The sequence below is a fragment of the Onychomys torridus genome, chromosome X, assembly GCF_903995425.1.
Source record: "Onychomys torridus chromosome X, mOncTor1.1, whole genome shotgun sequence".
Taxonomy (NCBI): Eukaryota; Metazoa; Chordata; class Mammalia; order Rodentia; family Cricetidae; genus Onychomys; species Onychomys torridus.
Window position 1 is genome coordinate 118311084 of NC_050466.1, and position 17591 is coordinate 118328674.

Consider the following 17591-nt stretch of genomic DNA (forward strand, 5'->3'; position numbering starts at 1 on the left):
CTTTACTTACTGCTTTTGTACCCCTTGATTTTTTTGTGTGTGTGACTGAAGGTGAGTATAATATTTTTAAAAACACACCTTTCTATTTGCCTATATGCTTGTTCTTATGGTGATATAAATATTATATTTTATATCCAACTTTTTTTTGTCTTTTCTTTTTCTTTTCTTTCTTTTTTTTCTGAGACAGGATTTCTCTGTGTAACAGAAATCCAGGACAGAATTTCTCTCTGTCCTGGATCTCGCTCTGTAGCCCAGGCTGGCCTTGAACTCACAGAGATCCACCTGCCTCTGTCTCCCAAGTGCTGGGATTAAAGGCGTGTGCCACCACCGCCTGGCCTTCCAGCAATTCTTTTCTCCTTATAGGGATAAAAAGGCTATTTTAAGAAATCTAGTTAAATATAAGTTTTTTTATCAAATTTTGGCAAAATAAGATATATTATAAAGCAAAATGTTTGTTTGGTTGGTTGGTTTGATTTTTGATTTTTAGAGAAAGGGTTTTTCTGTATAGCCTTGGCTGTGCTGGAACTTGTTCTGTAGACCAGTCTGGCTTTGAACTCAGACAATGTTGGTCTTGCTCTGTCTCCTGAGTGCTGGGATTAGAGGCATATGCCACCCCTACTGGCTCAAAAGAATCTTTTTTATTACTCTGTTATATCAGTATATCCTTACTTTTCGTTGCATATAACATTGGCTTTTCTCCTAGCATTTGCTACTTTCAGAGTCTGTAGCTTCAGTTCTATATTAAATTGGAAACATCTTTTTTAAAACATGTTATTTTATAGAAAAAGTTATGAATTTGTAGAAATATTTACATAGGTTGCTCCTGCTATTTTACAATCTGATGAGGTGAAAAATATTCCTTAGACACATAATTTATTTTATATTAATTTATATAATTTGGGGTTAAAATTTATGAGACTATTGAGAATTTGAATACTTAATTGTTAACTTTAATATGCAAAAATATTTTTCTAGTTTTTATTTTATTTTTAATAAGCCACAATCTGCTTTGGATGGAGAGATTGCCTTGCAATAATGGGGATCTGTGTTTTATTCTCAGAGCCAATGTTTTTTGAAATATGGAAGTTTGGCAGGATGTAAGTGCTTTCAAGTGCTTCCCACCTAGTGCTGGGAAGGTTGAGATGGGTCAATCCTTGGGCCTTATCGGGCATCCCGCCTAGCCTATTCGATGAGTTTAAGTCAGTGAGAGACCTTCTCCTAAAAATGAAGATAATAGGAACTGGAGAGATAGCTCAACAGTTAGGCCTACTGGCTCCTCTTCTGGAGGACCTGAGCTCAATTCCCAGCACCTGCAAGCAGCTCACAACTGTCATTATTCCAGTCCCAGGGGATCCAATGCCATCTTCAGGACCAGGCACAGACATAGTGAACAGACATACAAGCAGGCAAAACACCTATACACATAAAATAACTAAATAAAATAAAAAATAAAAAGGTAAACATTATATAAAGAGCAACACTCAAGATGGTCCTCTGGTTTCCAGAGACATGCACACACACACACACACACGTACAACCCCATATTTACACATACATAAAAAGAAAATAATGTTTTATTTCCTGTTCTGTATCTAATTAATTCCAAACATAACATGTAAAACAATATGACTTTATGATCCCTTAGAGATTCTAAGTCAGAAGTGAAGGGTGATTTATCTGAGTCCTCTGCCTCAACATCTTTTACAAAGCTGCAATGGCGATGTAGACCAGGCTTAGCACTTTACAGCCCATTGTGGGAGGTTCTACCTCTGGTCAAGGGTATATAAGAGAGCTGTATGAGTAAACCATAGAGAAAGCCAGTAAGCAGCACTCTTCTATGGTCTGTGCATCTGTTTATGCGTTCAGGTTCCTACCCTGAGTTCCTGCTCTGGCTTCCTTTGGGACTTACAATTTATAAGGTGAAATAAAATCTTTTGTTCCCAGGTTAGGTTTGGTCATGGTGTTCTATTACAGCGGTAGAAATCCAACTAAGACAGTATTTCCACAAATACAGATTTACAGTGGAAAGATCGTGTCTGTATCTATTCAGACAGTGCTTGAGCAATGATGGTTAAGAAAGGTAGGTGATTATAATAAGCATATTGCTTTAATCACTGTATGATCCACTGAAAAGCACTTGAAGTTAATTATAGTTCCCATTTAAGAATGGGGATAGTAAGTATATACATATCACTAATCTTTCAGATGTTAATATGCAGCAGAATCACCAAAGATGCTTGTTAAAAATGAAAGTCTTAGACTCCTATTTAGTGAACCTAGAGTGGAACCTTACATCCATGTACAAACCAATAATTTAATAGACTTCAAGTGCTTCTTGTACCAGTAACAAATTCACATACTGTCAAGAACATTTAGGCATTTCTAAATAAGTTCAATGTCCTTTTAGAAATTGCATGCAATCTCTTCTATAAAAGGAAATTATACATTCTAAGTTATTTATCTAGCTAGGAACTGTACTCAGATTGAAAAAAGAAAAGAAAAAAAAAAAAACAGAGCTCCAGACTCAATCATTATTTTTCTCCTTTTGAACATGCTTGCTCTAGTCAGGCAAAAATCAAAGCATGATCAGCAGACATTGCATCTTTGATCAGGACATAGGAGGTATGCCAGACTACTGTGTCCTGGACTCTGAAACTGCTTAGCACCTAAAGAGAATAATATGCAGGTAGGGCTCTTGCCTAGTAGGTAAGGATGGGTGAAAACTAGGTAAACCGTACCCTCGTGATCTTGCTTCACTTGTGTGAAAGCAGTGTCACTCTTGATTTCTGAAGAATTTCTTGGCTTATCTGTGTGACTACGATACTCAGTTTCTGCTAATGAGTATTAAGTGACCTTTCTTTTTTTATAAAGCAATTGAAAGTATTGTATTTCTTTCCCCCAAGTACAGAGAAAAATAAACCACCAAGTCTGTCAGTCTGTATTTCTCACAACAAATTGATTGGGTTGAGAAGTGCCTAGAAAATTGCTAAAATAGACCTCTGTTTCTATGAAAGTTAATATGACAACAGGAAAATCTCACCCCTAAGGAAGACAGCATGATCCCATTAGCTGGGGTCTGGATGGAATAAAAGCAGAAAAACAGTGGTGCTCATTCTCTCTCACTTTCCCCCACTCCCAGCCACCGTGGTGTGAGCTACTCTGTTACACAAGAGCCTCCCCACAATGATAGGCTAAAATATTTGCAACCAGGAACTAAAATAAATTCTTTCTCTCTTTGAGTTGTTCATAACAGATATTTTACAACATGGGCAAAACATATAAGATCATACCTTTTTTGTTACTGGTTGGGATGTGGGCAAAGAGTTCCCAGGTCCCAGATTTCTTAACCAAAAGGGCTCACAAATTTGCTAAAGAAGCAAGATGAATTTTGTTCAAAGCAAAGCAATAGTGTGGTTATAGAAGGATACATTGTCAGGATTAATAGCAAGTCACATGATCGAAAACACTAAAGGTTCCCATTATAGTTCAGGGCTTCCTTTTATGGGATTTAAGGGAAGTTTACTATGGAGCATTGTTTGGGTGATTCTCTTACTTTGCCTGACAGATCAAGTCATACATTCATTTTCCCTAATACACATGTACCTTCCCACAATGCATCTGATTTTAATAATATGCATGCCCAGTTATACATAGGCATACAACGGTAAATAAGGGGTTATACTTAAAATTTTACTGCAGGAAATAATTTGGCCTTACTGTGCATGTACCCAGAACCAGTCTAAGCCAGAAGGACCAGCCGTTCTATTCACCACACCCAGATACCTTGGGAATTCACATGAATAGAAATAATCTAAGTGTGATTGTTACCAGGAGTAAGTGGGAAAACACACTATTGTTTGTTCAGATATGGGAGTATGTGTACCATGACGCACGCAGATGAGGGCCTGAAGGGTTTCAGGGATTGCTGGGTGCATTGTGTAGAGAGGGAGGTGCGTATACCACACACAGGTGAAAGGAAAAAGTTGCAAAGTGTATTGTTATAGCATGGGGAGATGGGTATAACCAAAACCAAATGGGGGCTCCAGGGTAATAAAATGTCTCTTGTTAGGCTGCCTTACTCTCACAAAAAGGAATCTTGGTATTAATCCTTTTACAATTGAATTCCACCCACTTTCCCATTGTGTGTGGTATATATAAGTAGCCTTTAAATAATAAATACTAAGATTGCTTTTTAAATCTGCTTTATTAGCTCCACAATATATAATGAGCATCTTTCCATGCATTAGATAAATTCTGCTAACAAAAAAATTTTAAGACTGAATCAAAAACACAAGTTTCAATTAGAAGCTGGCGGTAAGTGGAGACCCATGAGGAACAAGTGACATCAAAATTTTTACAACAGTGCATCACAAACATGTAAGTTTTAGAAGCAGGGGTCCCCACATTATCTTCAGAGAAAACTTCAGGATTCATGGCATAAGGCAAAACTCATCATGATGGTCATGGTGAGGGGGGTCAGTGCTAACTGCCCTCAGACTATGGCTCAGCTGCCTTTCCCTCAACTTCTCCATGAGCTGTCTCACATCCTCCCCAAACCTTTCCATGTTCTCCTGCCTCATCCTTGCCTGGGGCTCTCCAACCCTATGCATCAGGTCCCATCTATAGTGCACAATGGGCTGCCTGACACGGAACCGTCTGCGACTTCCTCTAGGCACACTGTATTCGCCTGTTTCCAAAGGCAGGGCCACAGGCGGCTCCCTTTTGTTAGCATCTTGTGGCTTTACTTCCTTTTCCTCCTTTTCCTGATGGTCATTTTCCATGTTGAGATTTTTTACTCCTTGTTCCTCTTTGGATTCCATTTCTCCTAGAAGACAAGGGAATTGTTGAAAGGTTCAGCACCGAGGACAGAGGCCCATTTTCCAACATTCACTCTTTTGGGTGTCCATATGTTTACTTTGTTTTTCAAATTTTATTTTCCTACCTGAAAGGCCCAACAAGCCCTCTAGGGGGCCCCCAGTCCCCTCCCCTCTCCCCACAACCCACCATTTTACCCGTTGATCTATCTCCAAGGCTTTTGCAGGCATCAAAATGGAGGATGGTGCTGGTGGATGGGGATGGTGGGAGGTGGTGGGGGAAATGGGAGGTAGAACGAGGGGGATGGGATGGAAAGTGGGAAGGAATGGATGCGAGGGGGGCTGACGTTCCAGACAGGGCTTTCGTTCGCTCCTCCAGCCCCTCCCCCGCCAACGTGCGCGCGCGCGCACACACACACACACACATACACACACACACACACACACACACACACACACACACACACACACACACACCTGCGCGCACACACACACACACACACACACATACACACCTGGGCCTATCCCTCGCCTCGTAGTCCTCCTCTCGATTCTCGCTGCGAGACGCGCTGCGCGACTCTCGGCTTGTAGACCTGCAGACAGGGTGGGATGGGAGCGACTCAGCGCGGAGCTCAGTACCGCACCCCCTCCTCCGCCTGCACCCCCACTGCCCATCCTTCCCCGCCCCCCGCAGTCACCAACAGCCCGTCCCCTTCCATGCTCTCCAGGGCTAGGTCTAGCACGGTCCTCTGCCAGCCGGCCCAGCCGGCCCTTCCCCGAGACCCCCGCCATCCCCGCCCGCAAGCAGGGGCGCCCCTTCCCCGGGCGCAGCCACGGTTCTCTTCGCCGTGCAGAAAGCCGCGGGGCCGCCACACCGTCCTGCCGTGCGCTCCGGCGCACCGGGAGGCTGTCGCCCTCCGGGCCGCTGCGTGCGGGCCCCTTACCTGCTCCGCTCGCCCAGGGCCCGATGCCAGCCCGCCCTGCGCAGGGAAGCGCGGAGCCGGAGACCAGACGCAAGTGACGACTGCACCCAAGGCTGCGTCGCTCTGCAGCCCCGGGTCACGTGAGGGCCCCGCGTCACTGCCAAGCTAGCTCCCCTGCTCAGGAGGCCAGGGCGACAGGAGGCCCCGCCTCCACCTCCCCGCTGCGAGACGGGTAGTCACGCCTCACCTGTCACTCATCCACATCCGCGCCAATCTGAGTACCCACAAGTGGCCTCACCGCCTGGAGGTTGGACTTCTCCCTTCCCTGTTACCAGGGAGAGTCGGCACCATCCTCCTTGGATAAGCACCACCACACCCTCACCCTGGCGTTCTGCTTTCTCCATTCTTTACATCTGTATAGATTCTTTCTATTAATTTCTCTTTATTTTCTTTTTAAACATTAATGCATCTCAGCCACAACTGGTGCCTCATTCTTGAAATCATGGCACTAGGGAGGCTGAAGTAGGAGATTCACCATGAGTTAGGACCAGTGTAGAGTACGTAGTAAATTTCAAGTCATTTTGGGCCACAGAATGAGACCCTCTTTCAAAACAACAAATTTTCATACCTCAATTTTTGAAAAGCAGGAAATTTTATTTTGAACTAAACGTTTGAAACTGGCATGGTAAAACACACACACACACACACACACACACACACACACACACACACACACACCCCATGTTCACCTGTGCTGGATGCAATGCATTTATTAAATTGCCACAAACTATTTTTAGAACATTCTAGTTTGCTTGAATTTTTCACTGGAAAAAAAATTTAAGACAGAGAATCTCCTTGAACATAATCTGTGTTTCTAAAATCAGTTAAGTGCGTCTTAAGAGACAACTTCAGTTGTTAGAGCATAGCAATTTTATGAAAGCAGAATCTATTTCCCTTCTGGAACCAATACCAAGTGTTAAATAATTCTGTTCTGTTTTATCCTACAATTACCTTCATTTTTAACTGTAGAAAGGCTTTTGCTAGCAGCTGAAAGTTAATGGCTATTACTGTGGGTGGCTTTAAGTATCTAAGCAAAGGGAAAAAGCTGTGAGGGTAGTCATGAAAGTTGAGGGATATAAGATAGATCATCTCTGCTCTAAAAAGAGGCGAAGAAGGTGCTGGTTTCCCTACCACCAAATTCCAGATCCCCTAATTGCCTATGTTCAGGTTCCTGTTGTATATTTCCAAGTCACATGGAGAAATCACCTTTGGACTCTTTTCTCCAACTCTTCCACAGACAGGATTCTACACCACAGCAGTAAACCCTAGTGAATTACCTTCTAGCATAGGATAGAGGTCTATGCCCATACTGGAAACCACAAAGGTATCCTAAACTTTTGTAGATTCCATGTAAAGTAACAAGTGTCTGTTGAGTGAGGGGAAAGGGGAATCCCAAGACTGCCTGCTCTTCTTTGCACCCAGCTTGGGTAGAATCCTGTCTGTGTTCTGTTTGTTAACTCTTATGGAGCATTGGAGGTGTGGACTGCTAGGATATTTATCATAATTGCTTCACCTCCAGACCACTGAGCAGGAAGATCTCTGTGTTTGAGGCCAGACTGGTAAACACAGCCAAGTGCCAGGTCAGCTGAGATACTGTCCAAAAAAAAGTAACATGTGGCTAGAAATAATAAAGATCAAGGCAAAAATTAATGAAATAGAAACTAAAGTAACAATACATACAACCAATCAAAGTGTTGGTTCTTCAAGATTAACAGTACTTACAACATCTTAACCAAACTAACAAAACAGAGAGAAATCACAAATAAATAAAATCAGAAGCCGGGTGGTGGTGGCACACACCTTTAATCCCAGCACTCAGGAGGCAGAGGCAGGAGGATCTCTGTGAGTTCAAGGCCAGCCTGGGCTACCAAGTGAGTTCAAGGAATGGCACAAAGCTACACAGAGAAATCTTGTCTTGAAAAAATAAAATCAGAGATGAGAGGCGAGTTGTTAAAACAGAATTCAATGAAGTCCAGATTATTGAATACTTTGAAGAATTTTATCCTAAAAAGGTGGGAAACCTAAAAACAATGAATAAATTTCTAAACTCATATGTCCTGCTGAAATTAAATCCAGAAAATGTTATAAACAAATTAAAAAGACACAAAAAGCAATGAAATTGATACAGTAATTGAAAGTCTCTCCACGAAGCAAACCCCAGAACTGGAAAGATTGATGAATTCTATGAAACATTAAAGGAAGGACTAATACTAATACTCCTCAAACTGTTCTACAAAACAGAAATGGAAGCCAGTTCTTACAGTGACATCAGGTCTGAATAAAGACATAACAGAAAAAGAAAGCTACAGGCCAAATTCCTGGATGAACATAGATACAAATTTTCTCAACCAATAGGATCGAATGCATTCACATGAAAGGGATCTTGAGCCCCCACTGCTAACTATGGAACTTTGGATGATGGCTTCTGGGGGAGTTCTTTAAGGGTGAGGCTCCTGGTAGGTCAACCACACTCCATGAATGCCTCTATAGTGAGAAGCATATGGCCAAACAAATTGGAGTGAGCGATTAAACTTTTAAAAGAGGACACAAAGATGGGGGCATTAAATTATTAATTTAGAAATGAAAAATTTTGTTATTTTCAGAAAAAAATTGTCAGTGTGTATATTGGTTAAATTATTAAGGCCACTCCACGTAGTTAAAAGGGAGGTTTATTTTGTGGGGTAACTTACAAATGAAGGGGTAGGTTACAGGGTCTGGCAAGGGTATAGCGCAGTCCGGCGGTGTTCTCTGGAGAACTCTGCTCGGTCTACCTCCTGCCTCCAGAGTCCGGGAACCAAGAGACAGAGCTCTTCCCGATCCTTCGTCTTCCGCTTCCTCCTCTGCCCCGCCTTGTGGGCGTGACCATTACCGAAGCCTCAGTGGGGATTGGAACTTCCAGGCCAATGCTGGGATGGCTACCCACTACATGTGTATGTGCATGTACAGGCATATATCTCTATAGTAATGTATTAGTCTCCCAAAGCTGTTATAGTGATATAGTGTACACTGATGGCTTGAAGTTACAAAAACATCCTGGAATAATTTGGAGTAGACAAAACATAAATCAAAACAATAAAGGCTATTTGTTACAATAACTTAGCCAACATTATACTAAATGTGGCAAAAAAGAACATTTCCTCCAAATTTTGGAAGAATATAAGGTGCCTACTCGCTCCACTCCTAATTCAATATAATTCTTGAAGTCTTAGCTGGGGGAAGAAGGCAAGAGAAAGATATAAGGGGTTAAAAAGAAAGGGAGAGGTCAGATTATCCCTATTCACAGAGAACATAATTGTATACTTAAAAGAGCCTCACATTAAAAAAGAAAGTCTTACAAGGTGTATACGGTCTTTTTAACACATTGGTTTGGGGTTTATGACCTCCAGATTATGAGAAAATAAATTTCTGTAGATTTAAACTACCCAGTGTGCAGTACATACTTTATATACGTTAGACAGCTAAAGACACCCACATAAAGATACATACATATGCCTATACATGTACACAAGTTTTCCTTTTTCTTTCTTTAAACATAATTTTGTATTGATCCTTTGGGAATTTCCCATCATGCAACTTATCCCATTCATTTCTCAGTCCCTTCAAATCTGTCCTTAACCCTTGTAGCATCCCCCACAAAGGAAAACTGAAAAATAAGTAATAAATAATACAAATAAGAATATGAATTAAAAACAAATAAATATAAACAAACAAAAAGCAAACAACGGAACTCACTTTACTCTTTCATCTTTCCTGCCTCCTCATGGCTTCTTCATTTGTGTCAGTACCCTTGGGAGCTGCTGTGTATTATGCAGTATATACCCTTTTTCCCAAACAGCTTCACTTGCAAATGTTCATTATATAACGTGTTGTTGGTCATGTTCAAAGCCTATGGCCTCTGGCATACATCAATACTGGACCCTCACCAAAACTCCTCCCAGATATCTTGCTGTTGCCCAGAGTCATGGAGATCATGCAGCTATGGTTCCACGAGACCATTCCCTTCATGCACTGAGGTAGGTCATAGATTGGGTAGATGTTTGGGAGTGCCCATTCAAAGCCCTGCAGGTGGGCCTGGACAGTAGGCAAGTTGGTCAGTCTGGGCCTCTGGAAACACTTCCCTTCAGGCTAGGGGCACCTGTGGTGAGGGGTAGGGTCAGCTCTCATCTGGCCAGCGAGTATTGCAGCCATCTCTGCATGGCCCTTAGACTTCACCACATGGTTCAATGCATGGTTCACATGGATCCCTGTCATAACACGGGCAATGCACATCAACACAGACCCCAGCTACCCTAGAACCAAGGACCCAGACATGGCTATCAGCAGCAGGTTGGGCCCAGATGTCATCATAGGCCCCAGGTGGCAGCACAAGCCTTTCAGATCCACATGGGCTGAGCCCATCAGTAGCATGGTCCCCAGACTCCAACATGGCCCCAGGTTGCCAGACCCAGGCAGTTGCATGGCCTTCAATGGTATCAGGAGCCATGGTCACTAACACAGACCCTGGCTGCACTAGGGCCACAGACCTAGACAAGTTCTCTCAGGCACAGCCAGAGTCCAGATGATACCATGGTCCTGGGTAGCAGCGAAGGGCACTCAAATCTGTATGGCCCCAGTGGCAGCATGATACTCGAATACCAACAGACTCCAGGCATTTGCATGTCCTTTGGTGGTAATAGGAGTCACAGACATGAACACAGAACCTTGCTGCAGTAGGGCCACCGACCTAGACATGGCCCTCAGCTGCAGTTCAGGCCTGGATGTCTCCATGGCCCTGGGGGTAGTGCAAGCCACCCAGATCAAGACGGCCCCTGTGGCAGCATGACCCTTAGATACCAACATGGCCTCAGATGTTGGTTCAGATCCCAGCATCCTCACAGCCTTGTGTGGCAGCAGGAGCCATGAACATTAACACAAATCTTAGCTGCTGCAGGGCAACAGACTCAGACATGGCCCTTGGCAGCAGCCCAGGTCCAGAGGTAACCCTGACCACGGATGGCAAGCAGGCCTCCCACATCAGCCCATTCCTGACCACCTTCCCATCTTCCAATCTGCCTCTCTCCACAGGACATGAACCATTCTGCCTCTCTCTTTCTCTCCCATACCCCACCATATATTTGTTCAGCATAATGGTACCCAACTGCAGTTTCTCTTCCCAGAGTAGGTGGCCCCAGGCAGGCATGTAGGTGTCCTTTACCTGTCTGGTCCTAATGGCACTGGGCAGGCCTGCAGTTTCTCTACCTACACGCCCGCCTAGGGCCAGCTGCCCTGTAAGAAACCACAGGCTTGCCTGGCTCTATTGGGACCAGACAAATGAAGGACATTTTTTTTCTTAAAATAATAATCTTTAACAGCCCAGGCTGTCCTGGAACTCACCCTGTAGACTACGCTGGCCTCAAACTCACAGAGATCTGCCTGCCTCTGCCTCCCTAGTGCTGGGATTAAAGGCATGCACCACCGCCACCTGGCTTATTTCTTTTAATAAAAATACAAAGTTAATCATAATTTCCTTACCCTCACTTCTTTTTATATCAAGGATTTTATAGTATGACAGTTACATATACGGGAATTATTTTTCTTCACAGGCTTTTATGTGTCCTTTAATGTTATATCCTACCAATTATGCTGGTTATAATTTTGAATAAATTTGTATGGCTAATAGAAGAATATTGTTATCTGCATGAAATACTTGATGAATACTTTAGGCACATAGAACATCAGTACTCAGTTTTAACAGGGTTAGAGAGTCTGCTAAACATAGGAAGCTATAGAGCCCACAGGAGCATAAATATACAGCCTAAGACTGGGCCTAAGACTTCAGTCTCTATAGCAGTTCTTCCTTAGAGGTACTCATTCTTATAATATGGTCTGCCTCCAGTGTATTTTGAAGGGATTTAACATAACTGGCAACATCAACAGCATCTTCTGAGCATGACACAATTATCACAAACTTTCAGCAACTGAGATTGCCTCCTCGGGGCCTACACAACTCTAGACCTCTCATTAGTCAATCAGGGAATGGAGCCTAACCATCCCTCTCTGTCAAACTATTGGCTACTGATGGATTCTAGAGGAAAGGTGAGGCCAAGGGACAGTTCCAAACACATGGCCACATAGATGGCCCTGTTTATACTCAGAGGGGCACAATGCAAAACAAAAGACATGAGTGTGAGTCAAGGACGAAGAGGGAAGAGGGAGGGGTAGGAAGGAGATGTGACAGGGTGAGGAGTGAGAGTAACCAGAATATATTACATAAACATGAAATGCTCCACAAATTAATAAAATTTATAATTAAAGAAAATATTAGAAAAAAGGGATCCTGAAATATGTGGCAAATACACAAACAACAGGTCATTTAGATACATGGAAGTTAGATTCACAAGCTAGGCCTTGGCTTCCAGGATGGAACTAGATATCACAATTCATTTAAATGGAAATTACTGTACTAGAACAAAAGCATAACAGAGGTTGGAACACATAAGATGGTGATATCCAGGGATTTCTTCTTGGTGTGCTCTTCTTAGGATCCTGGACCTGTCTGTATGGAGGTATCCTTTGGGCTCATGTCCTTTACCTGGAGGAAATAAGGGACACAACTGGGAGATCAGCAGATCCAAGAGACTAGCATCGTTCCCAGGCCACTTGGACTTTCTCACCTGGCCTCAATTACCAAACCTCACCTTGAGTAAAGCAAGGCTTTGTATGGTTTTGTTGTAATCCCACTGCTCATCATTAAGGAACCTGTGATAGAAGATGAACAGACAGCATCCATCAAGACACAAGAAAAGAGACACTGACAACACATGACAGAAACATGTATTTCCAGATATTCAGCAAGGTGACACTTGTGCCATAATATGGGAAAATTCCTGAAAAGCCAAAGGTCTCTCATTAAGTGACCAGGGTCCATGGATTTCAGGGAATTATCCAATAGCCATTTAAAATGGTTAGTTAGCCTGCTGTCTACCGAGAGGAGAAGAAACTGTTCAGTAAGATGGTGAATGGAATGAAGAAGCGAAGCCTGTATGTTCCAGAACTCATTCTCCTAGTCCTACCTCATAATACATCATTGTGTACACCCAACACTCACTTCTGAGACCACTCAGCATTCATCCCAGGCTGCACCATCTTCTGTTGATCTTGAGAGAGGGCAGGCAATGTGGTCACAGGGATGGAGGCACTGGGAAGCCCTTGGACGTTCCTCACAAACAGCTTGTCATTGATGATATGAAGGCTGGAGGAAAAACATTCCCGAGATGGATGGGAAAACAGACAAAAATATACTTCTCAACAATTGTCATGTTCTCACTGTGCAGCAACCAGACTGTTCTCATATTCCTGCTTTGCCCTGCTTTTCTTCCCTGGTTATGTACAATACTCCCAGAGAAGGAGCACACTGTTGGAGACTGTCTATATAAAGAGAATAGCAGGTTTAACTTTAATTCAAAAATGGTTTTATCAACTAAAAAGAGTGGACAGTATAATCAACATTTTTAGAAGACAGAATTACAAATGGGCAATGTGATGACTAAATTCACAGAATAAGCCTGAAATAAGCAAGGAAGAGGCTGGTAGTCTGACCCCAAAGTCTACACTGTTAACCACTACACTGGACTATTCCTTGAATCTACCCATTGGCCTTCCACAATACTGGTAATACCTGGAACACAGCATTGCCACACTGCTGGCCCGAGGCTGGGGTGAGAGTGCCCATCCACAGCACAGCACTTACTCTGAACTGTTGCCATAGGTAGCAATGAAGGTCCGAGTGAAGGCATGAGCACATCCCCACGAGCTGCCCTCCACTTCAAGGACAAGAAACAACAATGCATTTTTAGAGATGCCAGTGCTTCAGACCCTCACAGGGCATTCCCCAGTCAGGGCCTTAAACTAAAAGCGGCCAAGAGCCATGCAATATTTGGCTTGGAAATCAGGGGAATGTGGCAGGAATGGAGAGGGCTGGTGACAATGGAAATGATCCACTCCCCTTGATGGGCCCCCTACCACATGCTGGACCCTGTGAAACATCCCTTCCAATGTTCACTTGGTCTGTTTCCCATTAAGGGGGAGGAGGAGTTTAATTAGCACCATTTGCAAATGTGGGAAAGCCTAGGTGAAGCAACTGGCCCAATGTCAGAGTAAGAATGTGGAATGAGAGCCAGAAACCCCACAGCTCCCTTGTCCTCCCTCACCCCCAAGCTGTGGGGCAGACAGGCACAGCCCTTAGGCAGACCAGGATGGTCTGTGGGCAGAAGAGCACAAAGTGGGACAGGAAGGGAAGGCACACAATTGGGGGGAGCAGGGGAAATACTCAGGGGTGCACATCCAGGGCAGGAAGCAGGATAGGGTCTGAAGAGGGGATTCTCTAGACACTCACCTTCCTTGAACAATCCACTAACAGAGAAGCAAATCATTGTTTCCTAAAAGGGAAACAAGGCATGAGCTCAGGTCCTGCATAACTTTCTGCTCACCCTCAGCCTTCTGAGTATGTGATGTGGCCCATGAAACGAGCAGGTGCTTACTGTCTGGAAACATATGTCCACCACAAAGGAGGTGAGGTCATGCTGAGTTTTGGGCAGTGTACAAAGAAAGTGAATAATGTCACATTTTTTATGCTTCAGCAGCTGCCTCCGAATATCTGTAAAAGGAGAGAGAGAAAAAGATACGTGTCCTTGGAGTTGCACATACTTTTTACACTCTCACACAGCATTCGCCAGTCAGAGTCACATGCTAAAGGGTTTAGGAACAAGCAGCGGTTGGTTTGGAGTCAAGACAGTGTGGCAGGAATGGAGAGTGCAACAATAGCCTTAACCTCTGGCGTCTGTGACTGTGCCCTCTACCCCCGTTATCTTGCCCAGTCTTATCCACCTCACACTTACAAGAATCCTTGAGAACCTTCATATTTCTACTATACTTGAAGTACTCCCACAAGCTGCTCCTAGGAGAAAAGTGGGGAACAGATGTGGTGGTCAAGTCAGTGTGATGATTCCAAGGGACTGCCTCTATCTGCTGGAGTGCCGGGTGCAGTGCTCTAGGTCAGAGCTTAAGCTGATTGTGCTACTCACGAGGATGAGTCCACGGCACTGAAGAGCACGGTAAAAGAGAAGCAAGCCTCAGCATGGTAGGCATTGAGGAGTCCCTGCCGATCTCCATTGTCATAGATGAAGTAATACCTGTTGGGGGAGGGGTGATAGGATGGGATAATCACATTGGTTTGGGCCCCAAATGGGAGTCTGAAGTTTCATCAAGTAGAACTATAATGCTATAGCCCCACCTCTCCCATTCTCCCCTGTGTCAGGTTCCTGGAGGTACTTACTGATGCAGGAACTGTAGGACCAGAGTCTTTACAGCCTCGGACCCAAAGAAACTTCCCTGAAATAAAAGCAAACAGAATGTAAGTGTTGACCCTTTTTTATACACAAATTAAAACCTCTCCCCTCACCTTGCAAGTTGGTAAGCTCTTGTGGTCTTCAAGGCCACAGAGTGTTGGTTTACGTGATTCCTGTCCATCCTGTGGGAGGCAAGAAAATCAGTGCAGAGCTGGCAGGTGATGCTGCCTGATGAGGGAAGGGGATGGGCTTACAGAATGGGAGAGGTCAGAGGTCAGGTATGAGAAGGGCCCTAAAAATGTCACTGGTAGAAGTGCAGTCAGGATCATGCCTTGCCATTTGGCAAGCTCTCCTGTGAGTCTGCACCACTTCTCCCTATCTCTTTGAAGGAGAAGGGACAAGTCTAAAAAAATTAACAGAAGGAAGACCTATTAGCTTTCAGAGCAGGTTGGATGTAGTGACAGCCCCAGTTAGAGAAATCAATAATCAAGGAATACACTTACCAGGCTTAATAACTTGGGGAACAATTCCAGAATTGAACTACCAAAAAAAGGTAAACTGATTAAGAATTATGCAGTGTATATGGTATATAAACATTGAATAGCACCCCCTTATATATGTTAGATAGTATGTGTGGTTACATTGTAATGCATTTATCCATCTGTTGACATATAAATATAGAAACACAGATAAAACTATACAAAAACAATTGAAAGTGAAAATACCCTCCTTAGGGAGTGACCTAGAAGAAAAAGAGTTGTCTTTCCCCACTCCTCACCTCTCTCTTCTTCCTACTCTATAGCTTCTACATTCACTTCTCTAATCCCTTTCTTCAGGCTCAAGAATCCACACTGGAGGAGCCTGGCTCCAAGCACTCCTTTCCCCTCCTCACAGTCCCTATGGGAGGCTCTGCAGGGAGCAAGGCATGGCATGGGATCCCAGGAGTCTGTCACCTTGTTAGTGCCCACTATTCTAGAGATTCTGGGGCAGGGAGTTAAGAGAGGTATGGCTCAGGACTCAGAAAGAGGAAGGCATGGGGATGGTAATAGAAAGGGAGTGGAAGTAGATGAGGCAGATGTGGGGGAGACAGAGGGTAAAGGCAAAGGAGAAAAAGGAGGCCACACAAAGGGAATGGAAGATGCTCTGTCTGGCCTGGTGCTAAAGCTCAGAGGTCACAGGTAATAGAGGAGAAAAGGGATCCTCTGCAGCAGTCCTTTACTTCATCTTCTCCAGACTGTTCCCAGGACCCAAAGCAAGAATGAAACAGGTTTTACAGTATTAGGTACAGTTGAATTCAGGCTCACAGTTCTTCCTATGCTGGCTGGGCTCACTCTGGGAACAAGGAGCCTCTTTGAGGGAAGGAGACATTCCCCAGAAGCAGCTCTCTCTTCTGATCACTATGTTCTCTCCAGGAGGTTCCTCTCTACCTGTGCGTGTCTGAGTAGGGGTTTAATCCAATGAATCAACTTGCTGATCTCAGGCTTTGCAGGGATCCTCTTTTACATTCAGTAGGATTATGAGGAAGGTAGGTAAGTTCACAGATAAGGAAAACAGAAGAGATGGAAGCCTCTTTGGTTCTCCACATGACCCTATTGCTCCAGGAAGCCCTCTGCTCCTTGGCATTGATTGGCCCACTTATAGATCTTTAGCTCAGAGAGCCCATGTTTCTTTCCAAGGAGGAATAAGTATCCAACTGTGGCCCAAAGTAAGTAATGTTACCAACATCCAGAACCTCTGATCTCATCCTGGGGTAACAGAGCCTTTGGGGCAGCCTGGGGAAGATGAAGGGATTTTATAAGAGTAAGAAAAAGAGAGCTCCAGTTAGGCTAGGGGAGGAGGAGTCCAGTGCCATCTTTCTGAGGCTGGAGAAGACTAGGTGCTCGGCCACAGGAATCACACCTCAGGTCATGTGAATGGAGAAGGTCAGAAGGAAAGGAGTAGTGTGGGGACAGCTGAGGATACAGACAGAGGGAAGGGTGAGGTCTCTGGTCCTCCCAAAGGGCCAGAGCTGCTCTTCTTGAAGATACAACTGACTTTATATTACTGGACTTATCCGGGATGGTAGTACTCAGAGAGCTTTTGTCTGCACATATCTTTTCTGGATTCGGGTCTTGCCCCTTGACTCTCTCCCCTGCAGACTTCTCCTGCAATTATGAGAACAAATACATGCATCAAGGGAAGAGAAGCAGAAGATTCCTGTACCCTTAGCTCTTCCCCTTGCTCCCTTACCAGTAAATCCACTTCCTTGCCTCTGGTCAACACTCTGATGACCACTTCTATTTTCCCACATGAGAAATATCTCAGTATTATGCCTCACCTCATTTTTAGAGACATTCAGGTTGTCAACAGGAGAGGCCATTGCCATAGTATCAAGCAAGCCAAACAGCTGATATGATTTGCTGCAAGTCTGGTTTAAGGGCAAAACCTACAGTGATGGAAAAAAACAGAGTGAAATGATACAACAGGGG

At 44.0% G+C, this 17591-nt stretch overlaps 2 protein-coding genes across 2 annotated transcripts in view; both read right to left on the minus strand.

Moving 5' to 3' along the window:
- Positions 1 to 4185: 4185 nt before the first annotated feature.
- Positions 4186 to 5917, minus strand: LOC118574175 (protein BEX2). The gene is made up of 3 exons (XM_036174908.1): positions 5759 to 5917; positions 5330 to 5407; positions 4186 to 4825 (listed from the first exon to the last, which is right to left on the minus strand). Exon 3 carries the CDS (start codon positions 4818 to 4820, stop codon positions 4431 to 4433), a length of 390 nt encoding a protein of 129 aa, XP_036030801.1. The 5' UTR covers positions 4821 to 4825; positions 5330 to 5407; positions 5759 to 5917; the 3' UTR covers positions 4186 to 4430.
- Positions 5918 to 12314: 6397 nt separating this feature from the next.
- LOC118574786 (nuclear RNA export factor 3-like) overlaps positions 12315 to 17591 on the minus strand; it is an 82045-nt gene continuing 76768 nt past the window's right edge. The window contains exons 9-20 of the mRNA XM_036175666.1: positions 17158 to 17264; positions 15627 to 15663; positions 15237 to 15305; positions 15111 to 15166; positions 14860 to 14967; positions 14674 to 14732; positions 14317 to 14432; positions 14172 to 14214; positions 13527 to 13599; positions 12885 to 13028; positions 12475 to 12535; positions 12315 to 12368 (exon numbers count right to left, since the gene is read on the minus strand). Coding sequence (XP_036031559.1) covers positions 12315 to 12368; positions 12475 to 12535; positions 12885 to 13028; positions 13527 to 13599; positions 14172 to 14214; positions 14317 to 14432; positions 14674 to 14732; positions 14860 to 14967; positions 15111 to 15166; positions 15237 to 15305; positions 15627 to 15663; positions 17158 to 17264 — 927 coding nt within the window. The remainder of the gene's footprint in view (positions 12369 to 12474; positions 12536 to 12884; positions 13029 to 13526; positions 13600 to 14171; positions 14215 to 14316; positions 14433 to 14673; positions 14733 to 14859; positions 14968 to 15110; positions 15167 to 15236; positions 15306 to 15626; positions 15664 to 17157; positions 17265 to 17591) is intronic.

Bases quoted from the DNA above. Each gene is read 5' to 3' on its own strand.
- LOC118574175 (XM_036174908.1), bottom strand. From the start codon at position 4,820: ATGGAATCCAAAGAGGAACAAGGAGTAAAAAATCTCAACATGGAAAAT.